At 36.2% G+C, this 18,970-nt stretch overlaps 2 protein-coding genes across 8 annotated transcripts in view; both read left to right on the top strand.

Moving 5' to 3' along the window:
• LOC109030298 (tau-tubulin kinase asator) overlaps positions 1 to 12,534 on the top strand; it is a 68,167-nt gene extending 55,633 nt beyond the window's left edge. For 4 of the 5 annotated variants that reach the window (XM_019041203.2, XM_072303224.1, XM_019041210.2 and 1 more), the window contains exons 16-20: positions 259 to 372; positions 2,131 to 2,340; positions 4,130 to 4,321; positions 5,362 to 5,452; positions 6,092 to 12,534. In XM_019041203.2, the coding sequence (XP_018896748.2) occupies positions 259 to 372; positions 2,131 to 2,340; positions 4,130 to 4,321; positions 5,362 to 5,416 (571 nt within the window). In that variant the 3' untranslated portion in view covers positions 5,417 to 5,452; positions 6,092 to 12,534. The remainder of the gene's footprint in view (positions 1 to 258; positions 373 to 2,130; positions 2,341 to 4,129; positions 4,322 to 5,361; positions 5,453 to 6,091) is intronic. The other variant, XM_019041225.2, reaches the window with a different exon arrangement.
• The window catches only part of LOC109030472 (matrix metalloproteinase-2), a 364,259-nt gene that overhangs the window by 286,204 nt on the left and 59,085 nt on the right, over positions 1 to 18,970 (top strand). The window lies entirely within an intron of this gene.

Here is an 18,970-nt window from a genome sequence, read left to right as displayed (position 1 = left end):
TGTCTTTTTTTGGAGTAGCATGACTGGATATACTCTCGCTCTTGTAAGGTTTTAACTGGCCAAGGATTATCTCAGTACATAAGTTAATCTTTAATGGTTCAAAATAGCACTTTTTGGTATAACTAACCCTTCGCTTTTCCTCACTATGGCTTAAACGTAATTTTATCGGAGCAGATGATAACTCTTTGGGAAGTTTCAGTGATTGGAAGTCAACTTAGCTAGAATTTAGTTCATTTTGTGTGTGCAATTGTGTTGTAGGAAAAAAATTTTGAACGCTAAGGGTAGTAAAATCCCAGTACCAGTTGGAGGGAGTAAAAGTCCCAGAAACAGTGGCATGTGCCATTGCACAGATAGCCCCATCGATGACGCCAGGTACTTGACATTATCTGTTTGTCCCTCTCCAGCATGTGCGAAAAGCCTTGAGTCTTTCTCCTTGCATTCAACTTCTCTCAGTACACCACGCCTTTTTTTATCCATACCAGAACAACAACTAAGTACCGCTAGGAATCTTATTCTTGACAATTACGTACTATGAAGATGAAAAAGTCCTCAGAGAGCCCTTTAATATTCCAACAAAATTCTATCACCATGTCAAACTCTAAATGTCTACACATTTTTGGAATATCCATCTCCCATCTGGCAAGTCATAGTAGGCTGATAAACCTGTGGTGTCAACAGAAACGCATTCTATCATATTATCGCATTATTTTTAAGTCCTCAACAACCTGCACGCATCAGTAGCTTGCAATCCTCAGAGTCAATCACAGACTATATTGGTTGACATATTTCTGTCACTGCACGAGAATTTCAACAAACTGACTATTTGCCACAAAATAATATGCTTAAAATTATGCATCGACAAGTTTTATAATCAAAACTTCCTTACCGTTTGGACAAATTAGTTATGGAAGGAAATCTTCAATGTCGTTGGTTTTCCGTAGTAATTCCCTGCCTCATTTCTCATGTTTGTGTGTCGTGAATACCTTGGAGAATGCAATTACATGTAATATTTTCTTTCCGCTGTGTTAATTTTCTAACTGCTGTTTTATTTTTTCTGCAACTTGCAGATCTTTCAACAAAATATTTACCCCTCCATTTAAAAATGACATCATTTTCCGATCAACGACAAATTTCCATTTTTTCATTCTATGTGTATACTCATCTCTCAATTCTTTTTTACCTCTGTATTCTTTTTTTTCATGTCTATTGTGATTGTTCAGCTTAAAATCTTCTCAGTCAATATGCATGCATGTTACTATTTTGCTCAGTTTGATGGAATTTTATAGTCTCAAACCTGCAGTGCACTGCTTTTAATTTTATTTACTCTAACGCACTTAATTATCTACGCTCAATCTTAACTCTTGATGAATAAATTGGCATCGGAAAGGAACAATGTCTGAAACACGGTGATTAGCGCTAGCTATTAGGGTTTTGCATGTGAACTTCTATCCTCCAGCCAGCTGGCAGGAACTTACAAAAACATTGACAACACAAACGAGACAAAATTCAGACTGTGCCAGATGTCTTCTAGGCCCGAATTTCCGAAAGTTCATGAAATATTGTTCATCCGCGAAAAATCGGGGATACTCGTTATGAATTTTTGGATCCAACCAAAATATTATGAACTTCGGCTGCATCCATTAACTTCACCAGCAGAGATCAAAACATGATAAATTTACCTCAGAAAGTTTAAAGAAAACCTATAAATTTTAATCATGAGAAAAGTCTAAAATCTAAGAAATTTTCTTCTGTTGTAACTTGACTTTATCTTCAGTCCATCGTAGTTCGTTTGAATATCAATTATCTGAGCAAGCTGTCCTTTATAATCTTTTTCCTTGATCCATTTTTCATATCTATCAAAGGTCTGATTACATCAGTAACTCTTATTTCAATCAATTGTGAGCCCTCTAGGTTCTAATACCTCCAATAAAAGTGTCAATAGGTGTATATAAAGGTGTTATATAAACTTATAACAGGAAATTCTAACTTAAAAAGTTTTAGTCCACAGCATATTTGTAATTATCTTTCCTATGTGTAATAAAGTAGTGCATCAGCGTTTCCAAGGCTGCTGTGTGCGTAATATGCTATGAGAAAATGCCTGAAGAAATTGGTTTTGCATTGTATCGACAGGTACTCTGGAGATAATCTTGTGAATGCGGCTGCTGACATGTTATCTAATATCCTATTAACTAAGCACACTTGGTCGGATACTGGAGGTGACATGCAGTTGACACCAGCTTTACGCCGCCGGCGACAGACGCAAGATAAATATGTCACTGATGCCTCTCAGTTGCCTCTCAGATTTACACGCCCCCAAGAAAGACGCAATATTAGGTCTAGGTATGACTTGATGTTATTATTACTTTTCTCTGTACTTGGTACACGTCAGCAACAGTATCCAAACTCTGTTCAAACCAGAATGAGACTTAATGCTCTAAAGGATTAACAGCAGTTCCTACCATACTTGCCACGTGGTTGCTATTAGTAAGCTAAAATATTTCTGTTTATAAGTGTACTTGGTCTGCCAATCCATACATTAGTTCAAGTATTTTCTTCCTTTACGAAAGTTTGATCCATTGTCATCAGCCAATTCTTTTCTTTCAAGTCAGTGAGTCAATTCTCATGAACTGTGTGCATCCTCTTTCGAATGAAAGGAATGCATGTTCCTCTCCCGTGTTTTGCAGTTGCAACATTTTAAGCCCGGTTAAATTCGAGTGGATAAACTTTCTTAACCAAATTCCAGTATTCTAACAAACTCGATTGAATTGTGACCATGAGAAGGATTGTTTACAACTTTTTTCTTGTTTTTTACCCCCTCCTCTTGATTTTTCACTCCCAGCTCCTGTCTAATATACATTGATACTTGTTCTTTTCTGTAAGATTTATTATTGAATCATCAAGATCAATCGCCAATGATAGCAATGATGAAGAAATAACCGTCTTGATCAGAGACCAATTTATTTAGTGTGTTTGGTCCACTCCCAAAATTATTTTTATATGAAAATGTACGTTTGCCTCATGAATTCAGTCTTAAAATAATGGCGGATTAAGATTGTAAAATAGGCTCCTATGGCAGATAGTATGGAACTAAAACCATCAATTCTATTTAAGAAAAGAAAAATGTTTTAAGCTTGATGGTACTGCAAGAAAACTTTACAAGTCTCACGTCCAGGTTTTATGAACAGTATAGGTGAAATTCATTATGAAAAAGTACAGCTCAAAAAATGGATTTGCATTCAGTTACTTAAATCAAGGAAGTTCAACGTTCTGTGTTATTGAGGACTGATACGGTTGACTCTATTCGGATTAGTCACTTATTTTCATCTATTGCAAGTACGCCTTAATTAAATTGAGATGTACAAAGACCACTACTGTCCATTTTTCCAGTCTTCAGTTTTTTTGAGTTGATAATAGTTTTGGGAGTTTGATGCAACCACAAAAATGGCATTAATACTCGTCTTCGGGTTACCTTAATCCCAAAACGAGTCCTTTCATCACTTTCATGTTTGTATGAACTCTTTAAAAGTAATATCAACTCAAAAAAACTGGAGACTGGAAAAATGGACAATAGCGGTTTTTGCACGTCCCGATTCAATTGTTATCTGTGCAAGTAGAAGAAAAGGGTAAACTTATCTGAAACAGGATACTCCTAGATTGGTGTTCAGTTGCAAGCAAGTAATTCCTGTCACAGAAATGGGTCATGGATCCTCATGGGATGCAAGTAAAATGGGACTTGAATAGTAGGAAGTCAAATGGCAATAATATTCAAAGCTCATTGGATCGAAAATTTTCTAGAATCATATCCCATTTAAAAAAAAAACTTGTCAAGAACTCTAGACACTAGTGGGAGCTAATTGGCTCTTGCTATATTTTCGTGGACCTTTAATTGACTATCATTATGTTTATCACTAGGCCAATTCCAAAAAATTTAGTGATCGGTCCGGTAGAAGCTGAGATATCTGCAATTGAATTTACTTATCTGCGATTAAATTTACCGATTGCTTTGTTTTCTCGCTCTAACCTCAAGCACACTCAGATGCTATAAATCTCAGCTTGCACAAACACTGTATCCTTTCCGTAAGCTTTGTGTTTAATGAAGATTCTAATGACAATGTCTGTTATTTTCCAGATCAAACCCAACAAGTAACACTATAAGTGGAGCAAGTAGAGGAACATCTGTGATCCGAGGTATCCCATCTCATCTTCTCTCATCGCCCGGCGGTGAAGAAAGCAGTGAACAAGAAAGTGATTCATCTGGTGGCTATCAGCACCCATTTCCGCCTCCAATATCTGAACTGAAACAGACTGAAAATGATCCAAGGTATTTTAGAAAAGCTCTTTAATCGCTTCATTTGCTCGCAACAACCATCAGTAAAACTGGAAAGTTGTTAGTAGATCTTATGTTGGAGTTTTTTTGCCAACGTGCGTTAAAAAATTCAGCATAAAGCTGAAACTCTCAATACAGAGGGAAAAGCTCATTCGAGCACAAATTTCCCTCTAAGAGACATGCTGTTTGGAGCAACACTAGTTACGTCCATTCAGGAAGGCAACTGCAGACGCGTTTCGGCCTTGTTGGGCCATCCTCAGTGCAGCGCAGCCTCCTGAATTATCTGCTACCAAGCTCGAGAGGTCGTGAAAACCAACCCGAGACTTGGGCAAGCGGACGCTGGCGGCAAGTTTACTTGCACCATCTAGTGAGCGATTAAAAGAGCGATGGCGCAAGTATACTTGCCACCAGCGTCCGCTCGCCCAAGTCTCGGGCTGGTTTTCACGACCTCTCGAGCTTGGTACAGATAATTCAGGAGGCTGCGCTGCACTGAGGATGGCCCAACAAGGCCGAAACGCGTCTGCAGTTGCCTTCCTGAATGGATGTAACTAGTGTTGCTCCAAACAGCATGTCTCTTAGAGGGAAATTTGTGCTCGAATGAGCTTTTCCCTCTGTATTGAGAGTTTCAGCTTTATGCTGAATTTTTTAACGCACGTTGGCAAAAAAACTCCAACATACTGTCGTATGAGTGCGTCTACCGCAATCAGTTTGTAGATCTTGTTGTAAGATTAGATAAGATTTAATACCTGGGAGACAAAGCCCAAAACAAGGAAACTCTAAGGAGTTTTCACGACTTGTAGATGTTTGTTTGCCACCTTGCAAATTTCTTGCCTCTCTTATTTTTTTATTTCAATAAAATACATTCTCTTTTAAAAAAAAAAAAAAAAAAAAAAAAAAAAAAAAAAAAAAAACAATTCATATCATTCAAAACAGTTTTTGTTTAGTAACGTTATCATTTCTTTATCACTTTCAAGAAATTCATCAAAATTCTTTGTCACCATTTTCTATTCAGCGCTCTTTTTTTTACCTACCAGGTGCCGTAGGTTTCAACCTGTAGCGGTCTCTGAAACTCCTCTTCATGAATCCTGAGTATTGCCTTCAAGATCCTACGTTTCTGCTAAAATAGTAAGTCAATTTTGTAAATCATGAAACATGATTCACTTGTATTGTGAGTCGCAATCTGTTGTGCTTTCAATTTTTTATTACGTCCTCGGCTCATTTTCAGAGCTCAGGAAATATTGAAATCAGATTAAAATGAACTGATTTGGTAGTTTTTTCATTTAATGTGTCTGATTGCTCCATTTTAAAATAAAAGACAAACCCTTCATCTCCGATTCAACATATTTTATGAATGTGTCTTAATTTTCCTTGGTTATTATAGAGATCTAGATTCAAACAAACTAGTCTGATTTGGGTCATTTAACATCATCAGTATATCATGTTGTGTAATTAAAACTTGGATTAATCTCTCGATTAATTTAAATCCAAAGCCTAGACTTTTATCCTTGAATGTGATCAGTTATTTAGATGAAAAACAAGTTTAGTTTGTTCAAAACTGAAGAAGACTGTTTCAAATTTTGAAATGTTTCCATTTTTTCACTTCAGAGAAAAAATTAATATTTTTCATCTAATGTTGTTTTGATGAAATAGAAGAACCTTTACTATCCCGAGAAGAAAATTAGAGAACTATCCATTAAACATCCATCCTTCCACTCAAATCCTAATATTTTTCTTTCTAGTAATCAGAGTTTTTGTTTGTTCCAGATAATGTCGCTGACATGGAATGCCTTTAAGGTAGTTGAACACTCGTTTTTTGTGGAAGTCTTCTCTCAAATTTTGTGAATACTTGAGAACTTATCAGTTTTTATCGGAGTCAAATGCTTGTGCCTGTCCGTTTTGTGTGTTTATCATCCATGCTAGTCAAAATATATTTAAAGTCTATACATAGTTTAAAAATTAATTTATTCATTTTTAATCATGCAACAAAGTCTCCCTTATCGAACAGGATACTGGCCCTTTGTTAACAACCGCTCACAAAACAAGCATGTCTTTTTTTTTGTCTTTTTTTTTACAATTTTGCTCTAAAAGATCACCTCTGAGCGGCTGAAGTAGCTTTCCATTTATTTATCAAAGTTAATTTCTCTGGATTTTCCGCAAATTTATTTTCAGGCATTAATATGATTGGGATGAAATCGACATTATCCTTGGTTTAAGAAAATCATAAGTAAGCCGAACCTACTTAGAGCATTATTTTGTTAGTTTTTAGAACCATTAACAGTCACATAATTACAAATTCAGTTCAGTAATTTTATTTTCTCAAAGAAATATCATCCTTGTCAGAAATTAATGTCTTTTTACTGTAGACTCCAGTTTTGTCTCTCGCCTCCTCTAATTTTTTAATGTTTTTCTCTATTTTATTCCTCTTCTTTTTCTCATTTGAAGCTACTTACTACTTTACTTTTAATGAGAGGAAGCTCAAAATAATATGTAAAACTGGAGTCAAGAGAATGCAAAAATTACTTTGATATCTGAGACTATGTTGTAGCTTGCATTGCTTAATTTGATTGAGGATTGAAATTGTATAGTAACTAGTAAATATAGTTGCTTTTTTTTCTGGCCGTCAGGTTTTGTAAATAATATTGCCTATATTTATAAATTTTGTTAATCAAATAATGATTAATTTGTAAGTATTATGATAGTTTTAAATGTTGAAACTGAGATGTGTTGTTAGAAACAATTGAAAGAGATCTCTGAAGTGAGTGTGAAACAAGGAAAAATCAAATTTATGTCCAGATTTCTAGGCTCAGTTGTTAATTTTGTCACGCGATCATCCAGGTATTTAATACTGTCAATGAAATTCTATTGAATTGTATCATGGCTATCCCACAGAACTTATTTGAAATTATTCTAAGTGCGGAATGTAAACGAGGTCTCGATTTGTTTTTAAATTTGCTCATCTAAGATATCGGTGCGAAATGACCTGATTTAACTTCATGAAGTTAAATAAAATACTCACTGTTGTAACCTATAAATAGCTTGCGATTATTAATTCTGATTCGATTTCTCTCCATAAAATGTTTCTTAACTTTTGTTAATGCACTCCAAGAATTATATACTGTGAAATAATTTCATTGATTACTCACAACTCACTCTGAATTTTATTGATCAATACGTTAATTTCTTCGTTAGACTATTCTATTTTGTAGTCCAATGGGTCAGCTGTGTGAATTTTAGAATCGTATTTTAATGCTTGATTCTTGTAGATAGCTAAGAATCTTAAGGTCTAACCCAGCACCAAAATTTTACATTCAACACAAGTCGATACATAACATTATCTACCATTTTTTTGAAGGGTAATTTGTCTGTTAATAGTGCCATGAAAGCGTAGATTCCGGACGGGTCTTAATGATTTTTGCTAGTCCATAAGAAACAATAATTAAAATAAAATTCTGTGCCAAGAGCAACTGATCCAATCGTAGTTGAAAGTAGTTTAAAAAGACGGAGCAAATACCTAAGTTGTACTTTGTAATTTCTATTATCTTCCTCTACTTATTGAGTTTGTAAAAAAGTAAAGAAGTCAACGTTATTTTTGTACCGGTCGTCCTGTACTGTCTGAAGTAACTATTAATTTAAACTGTATATTTACAGTGTATTTAGTTCTGTGTGCATCGTCTGCTGTTGCTTAGCTCCGCTCAACATATCTCTAGAGTTAATTCTCGATTGTTTTCCTCCTTGCCTTTCCTTCGGCCATCCAATTGTCAGGGGCATTTCAATGAACTAGTCAATATCTCGATCTTTGCTTACTTTCTAATCTAGTATGGAAGCTCTGTTACTGAATCGAAGTAAGTCTCAGGCCTTGTTGAATTGCTTTAAGTTGCTACTGATAATGTGGCTGAATGTCTGTACTTAAAATCTCTAGGCGTAGTCTTCAAAGTTTTTTCTTCTTAAGATTAATGGTATAAAATTGAAGGTTGTTTTTTTTTTCTTTTGTTTTCATTTTGGATCGTAATGTTCCTCATTTGAGCTTTGAACAAATTCGAGTAAAGTTATTTCCCAAAATTGTTATAATTTTATGTTTCAAAGCTCTGCAGGTTTGAATATTCTTTTTTTTATCATATTTTTTTTTCTATCTGTACAGAGACCCTGGGATTGTACCTCCTTTTTTGAGGAGTGGTTAATTTTATTTTAATTGTGGTAATAATTAACTTCCTCAATTGTCGAACCCAAGCTCTCGTGTATTTCACTCTACTGCGAACATACCTACTTATCTATTTATTCAAAGACTTAGCAATATGTGAAGTCTTGTTTCATTTTAAAGGATAAATCAGCCTCTCTTTGGTTAATTGCTTCATTTGTTAATTTTGTGCCACTAATAGTTCTTAACTTACAATGGTTTTTATTTAATGATGATTTTAGCCATCCCACCGCTGATTTCTGCCATACGCCTATCTTGTATGTTTCTTAAATTTTCCTGTTACAATTTCAGCTTTGCTAAATCTTAAGTAATTATCACTCAACACAACACTTTTCAGCGAAAGTGTTTGCCTCACTTTTGATCATGAAATTCAATGCATCAAAATCATATCATGCATTAAATACAGTCTGTTGAAGTTACCCAATGTCAGCTGGCTCGGTCACCCATCAAACTTCTAGACCTTCACTGTTATCCGTCGCTAAAATTTACTTTTCTTATTTTTACTTCAACTAGTCTGTGATTTGTTTCAAGGGTTTTTTTTTAATTTTTTCCATCTCTGTGCAGTTAGGTTCTTCTTTCATGTTGTGATATTATTTTATACTTTACGTTACAGGAATCACTGTGGTAAAACTTGCTAATATTATTTGTATTCTTAAGGATCCTGTTGATTCGCTAAAATAACAGCTCTATTTTTTTTTTATTTTACTCTTTTTCTTTGTTATTTTCCAATTATCCATCTTCCTTGTAGTAGAAGCCTTACTTTCCTTTTTCTTTCTGTCTAATTAAAGTGATCAGCCAAAAGAAATTTAAAGTACCAAAATGGTGGATGACAATTCAATTCAGATTCAATGGTTTTCATTCATTAGTCCTGTATTCATCGTACGATTATTTTCCTTCAAACCCCACTCAAAAGTCCTTTTTTGAACAACTAGTTGAGTCATTTTGACAGCTAACGGTTGTTCCGTTAACGTTAGAAAAAAAAGTATTTTAGCTTTGATTTTTTTTAAAAATGTTTTTATTTTTTTTTCGTAGCGATTGCTGAAAGTTGCTCAGACGAATCTGGATTTACTGAAGTCTTTTCTTATCAACTGATCGTTCAACTCTAAAATCTCGAGGCAGAATATTTCAAATGTGATTCTAATTATTTTCGATGCTCCCCTTTCAAAAGATTATTAGGATGAGAAACTTCCTCGGTGAATGCAACTGTAGGATAGTAACGGAATTGAGGTTTGAAATAAAATATCGAACAGCTATTGTACAAAATCCTGCATAACAATCGTACATACAGTTTGAAATTGTACCATCTTTCTCCTTCTCACTGAGCGCATTTTTAGATGCAAGCATGTTTTTACTTGATGTAAATGTCGAACTCATAGGCAAGTTGCCAGCAATATTGTTGCAATATCTTGACAATATATCACTACCAGTCCCAGAGAACGGATTACGTATTAAAAAAAATTGTACATAGACAAGGGCCTGAATTTTGTTGGCAGGTTTACGGTGTGCGGTTGGTCGCAAGTTGGAGTAAGAATGTTGACTTGGTCATTTGATCGCTGATTAATAGTTTGCATCGCTAAAAAATTCAGGGTAGTTCATGCTATGAAAAAGCTCAACTTGAGTACAGCGTGACTTTAAAATATAATTTTTCCAACATGAAGTTAAATCTAAAAGTTAGGTTTCGCAACTTGCGGTTGACCGCAGCCAACAAAATTAGGGCCAAGTGCCGCATCATAATCTAAAGCCTGCCAAGAATTATATGTAGAAGACGAACAGAGCATTGTTTTCTTTCTCCTTTTGTATTAACCATCAGCATAAAATTTGGGAACTAATGTGTCGAAAATTTAGAGCTTTTCCCTCAAATGTGACTGAAACGTTATCTGACGAAGCAATTCTCTTTTTCCATCCTTTTTGAATGATGAACTTTTTTAGCTAGATTATAGTTTGAAAGCAGCCTAAAACAAGGTTTTGCTCATTTATGTTGTATTTTTCAAGGGAAGCAATAAGAGACCTGCTGTATACATGAAAGCGTGCCCTTGAGATAATCAAAATATCTTCCTCTTGTCCACATGTCAGATTACCATACTCTCATTTTCTTTCTCGGGTGATGTTTTATTTTAGTTACCTACTTCATTATCTGGATCAGCCAACTTCGCAAATATCTAATGCCAAGCTTCTCTGTTCAGTCCCCATCACTGACTTTAATGATTTTAGCATAACTTTGCAAAAATCCTTCACTAGTGATTCTTAGCAAATCAACTGTGAAATTGTAGGAATGCGTATCTCTTTTGCGGTGTTTCAAAATCTCCGCTTTCGATTTAATTTATCTAAGGAAAACAAACTAACGCTGTAGCTTGAAACTTTAACAGAATATTCTTCGCATTGAAACAAAAAATAAGCGAAGTTTTCCAGAAATGACACTGAATATTTTTCTTTTTAATAAAGAAAGTAAGATAGGAAGTTTGCAATGTCGCAAACTGAAATCCTCGTTCCTCCAGTTTCACCATTGGAATGGAGGTGAGTCAATCAATTGCACCATTTTCAATATCTATCTTTCAATGCAATACAAAACTAAGCCTTTCTTGTTATCACAGTAGGGCACCTACCTTCGTAATCTCATGGTCTGATATAGGTATTTGAATCATCTATTACAATTATGCTTCGAAGAAAATTGTACTCCTGGAGTGAAAAATGTGGATGCTAAAATAGTTTTCTTTCTTTGTCATTTTGCGGTAGGATTACATTCCTCTTGACGTACCTCAAGTTTTGTGCCATGCACTTTTTATACTGTGTAGTTTCTTTAAGAGAAACCAAGCGCTTTCTTTTGAATAACGTGAATCTTCCTTAGAAGATACCTTTCTGTGGATGAAATAAGTCAATATTGCTTAGTTTAGGTTTTTCTAAAATTGATAAGTTGTATAAATTGCAGAATTGTGTCTTTTGGTTAATACTGACCTCGCTGAGAGTAATATTATTTGTCAAAGCAAAATATTTCCACATAGTGTCTTTAAAAAATTGCAGTGGATCACATCATCCACTGTATTTTAAAAAAATGTCCGTGTTACCTAGTTTTCAACAAAAATTTTGCTTCAATCTACTATTATCACTCTAAGCTAATACCCAAGTAACCACCAACAAAACTCAATTTTGTGATTTGTGCAATTAACTCACAACTAACTAGAGTTGAGCAAAACACTTAGGTTTATCCCTACGTTGCGCTGTTTCATAATCTCATCTCCTATTATAATTTTTTGGAAGGTAACAAAACAATATTTTTGCTTAAAATTTGTGAAAATATCCCTCATGGCAAGGTAAGCTGCAAAAATTTTCAAGTGTGAAATGGCTGGTTTCCTTTCAAAAAATCAAAATAGAAGATAAGATTTTGAAACAGCGCAATTTAAATGTGACTGTTTTGATTTATCTCTATCCAGCTGTCAGTCTGAGATAATGTATTTCTGGTTTTTCTGCAGAGGATCCAAATACATTGTGGTGCCATTAAATGCGTAAATCAAACGTCTGAAATCATGTCTACATCCTTGTTATGCCTTTTAAAGTTCATTAAAACAAAATTTAATCAAACTAATTAAGTACCACTGAAATTACTAACTCAAAAAATTGTCTCCAAGAATTTCAAGGAGCGAATAGACAATTTAAGCAAGTATCCTGTTTCTCCTCCTTTTTTTTGTTCTTTTGTCAACAATGATATTCTTACCTATTTGCCTCTGCAATTTAAGTATCTTCCTGTCTGAATATCTGCGCGTTTTTATTTCCTGCCAAAATTTATTTTGTCGAAGAAAAAAAATCTCTCGTTTAACGATCAGACAACACCTTAGTCCGTGTTGGTTAAGGCTCGTAGCATATTCCTATTTTCAGATCTTTTCTCCCTTTCTTTAAAGTTTTGAGTCCGTTCAGTTTTCAATTTAGAACCTCATCACCAGAAGCAGCTGTTTTACTATTTTATTAATTGTACAGTATTATTGTTTAATTATTTTTAATAAATAGATAATTGTTTAAATTTGTTGGGCTTTTTTCATCTAAGTTCCCGCTCTTCCCACCAAAAAAATGTGTATTTGATTCAGTATACAAAAAGTGGTATTACCTCTCCCTTAAAGTTCCCCCTTCGTGCTAAAATGAAGCTAGTTTCCTGCAAAATAACCCGTAGAGTTCGATTTAGACCGCGTTAAGCAGAATGAAACCAATCCACATTAGCTATTGCCAAATTTACTTGGACAATTCAATTTTTTACATGAAAACGGTTGTGTAGATTGTTGTGCGAACTTCAGTGAATTTTCTGCTCAGTAGGTACAAAGCCACTTTCCTAAAATTTTCCAGGGAATCCGCACAGATGTTCTCTTTGTTAACATTTAAATTGCCCACTTAAATTTGGTAGTAGCTGATGTGGCTTGGTTTCTTTCTGCTTAATGGCTGCTAATACGCCTCAAACTATACATCGGACACGTCAATTGTCTCGCCGTACAAGAAGAGATAAAAAAAAGAGAAAACAAAAACCCAGTTGAAGGTTGAATGGTAAAATTTGCCATTGTCTTCAAAGTATTTTATGGGTGAAAACCCCTCAGGTATATGTCGTAGCCCTGGTAAAAATTGGCAGTAGAATCTGTGTTCCAAAATACCATAGACCTACAGCCGGCTGTAAGATTTCCCATAGCTTCTACAGCCGGCTACACAATTTCTTACAGCCTTTTATAGCCGATGGCGATTGAGCAACAGTCAGACGATAAAGTGTATGCTAAACGTTACTAATTGCGGATGCTAGGACTTACTGAGTTTTTGGAATACTGCTCTCTTTTTGGGCCGTAGTATCTTGATTTATTTTGCGAGGAAAGCTCCGTACTTTTGATGGATGCCTGCCATTACTAATATATTAGAGCGCCTTCAGTTTAGTATGATACTGTGCAATACCTCTGGTGTGAAATAGTTGCTTCAAGCGCCGTGGCACGCTGCGGCGCGGCAGGCGGGCAGTCAGCGCGAAATGCGCATTTGCGCCTACAAACCTAACAGGGATACTTCACGCAATGCGTGAAGTATCCCTGTTAGGTTTGTAGGCGCCAATGCGTCGTCGCTCCGCTTTGTGTTAGGCTCTAATATTTAATCTGGCGGAGTCAGCGTTATTCAACTCATGATTTTGAAATTTTTGCACATCCTGTATGGATTATTCTCATTTTAATTGATGGAAAAAATATGTATTAAAGGAAAATATAATGTGTGTTTTGTTAATATTAAGGTGGTTCCGTAGGTATCAAACTTAATGATTTCCAAAGCACACGAATTTCTACACAATTTCTTATAGCCTTTTATAATCGATGGTGAAAAAGCAACAGCCAGGCGATAAAGTGTAAAGCCCGGCGATACGAACTATAGGCCGGCTGCATATTTTTTTATCGCTTCGTATAGCCCGGCCGTATGATTTTCTCCGCATTCTATACAGCCAGCTATATGATTTTCTGTAGCCTTCTTTAGCCGGCTAAGAATTCCTATGGTATTTTGAAACGCAGCTCTTATCGCCAATTTTTACCAGGGAGGCAAATAGTCAAATCAGGCATTTTATCAAATGCCTAGGTAGATAGGTACCTACTCAAATCAAAGTTTACGAGGTTTTTTATGTTTTCACAAATACCTATATCTCTAATTTTTAATATTTCGAGACGAAAAATCCGTTAAAGTACAAACTGTCATTTTATTTCCCGTTCAAAAATGCTCCTCACAATTCTTCAACCGCCCAAATTGTGAAAACTTTTTATTTTACGAAATACTGCATGTTTTTTGATAAATTTGCATTCATAGACTAGAGAAAACGCATGTAGGTATAATCGTATGGAACAAGTTTTTAAAGGGAATTCGTTTGCACATGATCTGAGAATTATTTTATCTACAGTCAGCAAAATGATCAGAATTTCAGTCTAAGTAAGAATATTTAACTATTCGCCTGGGCATTTAACAAAATGCCTGCTTTGACTATTTGCCTTCGACATATGTACCACTAGTTGGGTCTAAAATAGTTGACTCAAGCGCATTGTCAAAATCGACTGGAACCTTCGGACGATTGGAGCCAACTTCTTCCACCTGCACAGTAAAGGTTACCCGCAGCCTCTCGTTCAAATTTCAACTAATGTTTTCTCTTCCTTGGCTGTCAGTAATCATTGAGACATTCTCTGTGAAATCAGAGTATATGCTTCGCAATGCTCCCCAGATCATGCGACTTCACTGATCATTCGCAGCAAAGCAGCAAAGCAGCAGCTGCCTCCCTGACAATGCGAGCATAACGCCTGGATGCAAGGATGCAACTTTTCGAACTCGATGAATGTCCGTGTTGCATACTCACGAAATTGCGGACGCGCCGACTGTCCTCGCGGTCTGTGATGTTGATGTACGACGTACCGCATCGCGTCGTCGGTCGCCTGGACTAGTAGACAAGGCAATGTACGAATTTAAGCATTCTGATATGATTCTTGATCAAAATTTCACGTAAAGCACGATTCGCACGACGAAAATTACTGAAATCAACTCCTATTGTTTTTATTTTACATTGGAGCGGGAAGTTTAGATTCCCCACTCACCTAGGGAAAACAAAAGTCTACTTGAATTAAATCGCGCACCACAACGGTTTTGCCAAGTTTCTCCATCGAGCAACATTCCCTCCCTACTGTGTGTTGTTCAAAGTGTTAAAATCGTACAACAGCTGAGCAGAAGCACCAAAAATCGAGGTTGCCATATTTTCATACCGCAGCGACTGCTACATACGGTAAACGTTCAATGCGCGATTTGACTCGCATAGACTTTTGTTTTTTCATAGGTAGAAAGTTCAAATTTACGCGTCAAGAAACAATAAAATATATTAGTTAGGAGCTAATGGTAGTAACGTAACGTTTCGGTAATTTTTGTTGCACGAATCACCTTCTGCGTAAAATTCTGATTGAGGAACATGTATCAAATGCTCAGATCTGTCACTCGTCTACTCTAGTCCTTTGAGCCATTCTCTCTAGAAACGACATGAAAGTTTTTCAGCCCTGCTCAGATTTTGCAACGGATATTGTATGTACTTCGTCTAAGTCAATCGCAGCTGATCAATTTGAAAGCCCCAACTGGAATGTTCCCCCTACAGCTACAGTCTCACATATTTTTATCCATTTTCCGATAAAAACGCAATTGATTTAATACAGATTATACAATCCGTTCCACAATCTGAGCAGCGCTACATAGCATATACAAGGGGCTTGTAGAACAAGACGCATGAGTGTAGTTTTTGACAAAAATTGAGATATTAATCATTGTAAGTAAAACTAGAGTTGAAGCATATTCTGTGAAAGTTTGCTCCCTGATTCAAATTTTGAAGAATCAAAAAGTCAGTTTGAACTTTCTGTCCCCCGTGAGGATCCATGTAATGTCGAAACTTCAAACAAGTATTTCTCGAGATAGCAGAAACTTCACTTATGCGCCTTGTCCTCCAGGCCCCTCACATGTATATTGTTTCTTCCAAAAATGGTTCGTTTTGGAACAACAACGCGGTGCAAGCAGCCGCTCGGACTGCGAGGACAGTTGGCGCGCCCGCAATTTTGTGAGTATGCAACGCGGACATCCGCCGAGTACGAATAGTTGTATGCAGACGCCTGCCGGGCCTGCTCTGCTAGTCCTGCTACCGCACCGTGCGTGACTCCGCGTGCCGCACAGAGACAAGAGACCCTCCACTAGTATCTTGGCCATGGTGGAAGCTTTTACTTTCGGGACTTCAGCATCCTACTGTTGACTTACCTACATGGTTGATGTTCAACAACGTGTTGGCAGTCTCGTTTTGCAAACAAGCCGAAAGTGGCCGACGTTTGGGAAAGTTGTTTGGCTCATGACGTCATCCGAAGCTCATCATCGACCATGTAGGTAAGTCAACAGCCGAAACTAAGGTGATGACTGTTGCTCCCTAATAATTGTCCATAAGGAATTGTTGAAACCCCGAAAGTAAAAGCTTCCACTTGTCGCTAGGAGGCCAGTGGAGGGTCTCTTGTCTCTGGTGCCGCATCGCGTCGGATCAGCAGAGAGGGCAGGCATCATGTTTTAGTCACGAAATTTTCCTCACACCACCAAAGACATAGGATATTTTAGAAACACCGCATTTAACTCGCCTAAGGCTTTCTATTATTTAAAATGTATTTTCAGGGATCAACGCCGTATTTCTCTGCCTGCCAGATTTTTCCGCTTCATAATGAAGAACATAAGGGTGGTTTCACTATAACTGGAATAGTTTTTTCGCCGAACAGACAGCGCACATTTTTCAGTCATATTTTTAGTAGTAATGATAATCATACTCGAATTTTTTTGGCATTAATCTACACAGGTTTACGTGTTATAACGCTTTTCAAAGATGTATTGCTCTACTTTTCAATTTTGCTGTATAAATGGCCGAAAATGTGCTGTCTGTTACGCTGACTTTTTACCGCGTGATAGACAGCACATTTTCGGAATTTACATAACATTAATTGCGAAGTAGAGCAATAAATCATAAGAAAGCGTTATAATACGTAACCTTTTGAAGATTAATGCGAAAAAATTCGAGTGATTTTCATTTCAACTAAAAACATGACCGGAAAATGGAGACAAATTTCAAGTGCGACCTGAAGTGGTCACGAAAAGGTTTAAAAATTGAAAAATGGACTATTTGAGAGATGGGAGAAGTGAACTAAAAATGTATCGGAATATGTTGACGATCATTTCTACTAAAAAATATGACCGAAAAATGTGTTGTCTGTTAAGGCGACAAAACTATTTCAGTTATCGTGAAACCACCCATTAATACTCAAAAAAGATGCTTGGTTTTCTACTTTAAAAAATATTAAACACGAGAGGAAATCAGGCAATATCTAACAAAGTTAGGTTGAGTCTCAGTAAACCCGTCCGTAGTACACGTCTGCAAAAATTATGAACCGTTGCGATAGAATTACGATATCTCTATTTCCAACAGCTTATTTATGCCCGACTCCACACTATCAAACTACAGCCAAAGCAGCAGGGCCGCTGCACGGTGGAGCGTTTATCAAATTGATATCTGAGTAAAATTTTGAAAAAAGAGGGAATAAGCAGTCGCCATGACGCCAGGACCGCGGCGGTGTAATCAGAGTTTTCCAATTAGGGGCGCGATGCTTCAATACTTCAAATGCACTTAAAATGCTCCGATTTATTGCACCTCCGATCCGATGCACCGCGGCACCGGCCCCACGACTGTGTGGAGCCAGAGATCGAGCTACGCGCGGTGCTGCCAAATTGCACACCTCTAAGAATTTTATGAAGGAAAAAAGGAGTAATACTATGAGCAGCTCGATAGTTTGCACTGAAAAAAACATCTCGGTGTATTTACCAAGAAAAGGGTAAAATTACCAAGAATTCAGGGTTCTATTTGATCCCAGTTTTTTCTTGGTAAAATCACCATTTATGGAATTGGTAATTTTACCGAGAAATCTCGGTAAAATTATTGAACTTTCTCGATAATTTTACTGGACCTTGGTAAAAACGCCAATATTTTTTATCGACTGCGGTAGAATTACCGAGATAAAATGTAAAGTTACCGGGAATTGATTACCAATAAAAATGATATTTTTACCCGACAAAAAACAGTAAAAATACCGGTTTTTAGGTACGCTTACCAGTCTGTCTTGGTAAAATTACCGATAATTGGTAAAAAATGTGAGATGGTGAAGGTACCAACAGACCGTGGTAAAAACGCCGAGAATTTTTTTCAGTGTGGTCCTTAATAAAACGTAGCTTGATGGCAAAATTCGGAAAATGAAGTATTTCAAATTTAAATGTTGCAATCTCAGCTAGTGTTTTATTGTGTTAAAGAAACCACCTACACGGAAAAAATTAAATTGCTGATCAAACAATTCAATTGCTAAAAAAAAGTGACTGCAATATGTATTTCAACGTAGATTTCACAACAAAAAATGCTTCTTTATAACCACTATCGTAAGCTAATTCAACCACGGGGGTGGTTAAAGAATCATTTTTTTTGTTGTGAAATTCACGTTGAAACATTGCAGTCTCTTTTTTTAGCAATTGCATTGTTAAATCAGCAATATTATTTATTCCGTGTGAAATTTTCTGTTTTATTGTTTTGTATGATAATATTTACAGACGATTTCAAAAAAATATTTTAGTTTGTATTCTGATAAAAAGAGTGAATGAAATCGGAAATTGGTAAGTCGCCAAGCAAGTCATCGATATTTGGATTTGAAATTCGGCAGATTTCCTGTTTTATTGTGTTTAAAGGAATAATTGTGAACGTTGCACGTTTCGGAATTTTTGTTCATATTCCTTCATCTTTTACAGAGTATACCGTGAAAATTGAAGGCAAGACCATTCATATAATCGTCTCTAAAGAATAAAACAGCACAGATTAAACAGTTCAGATTTTGGAACATCGATTGCCAACATGTGAAACACGTAAGCCC

Source organism: Bemisia tabaci, chromosome 8 (genome assembly GCF_918797505.1).
Source record: "Bemisia tabaci chromosome 8, PGI_BMITA_v3".
NCBI classification, from domain to species: Eukaryota; Metazoa; Arthropoda; class Insecta; order Hemiptera; family Aleyrodidae; genus Bemisia; species Bemisia tabaci.
Note: the sequence above shows the minus strand (reverse complement) of the source record. Positions and strands in the feature narration are given on the sequence as shown.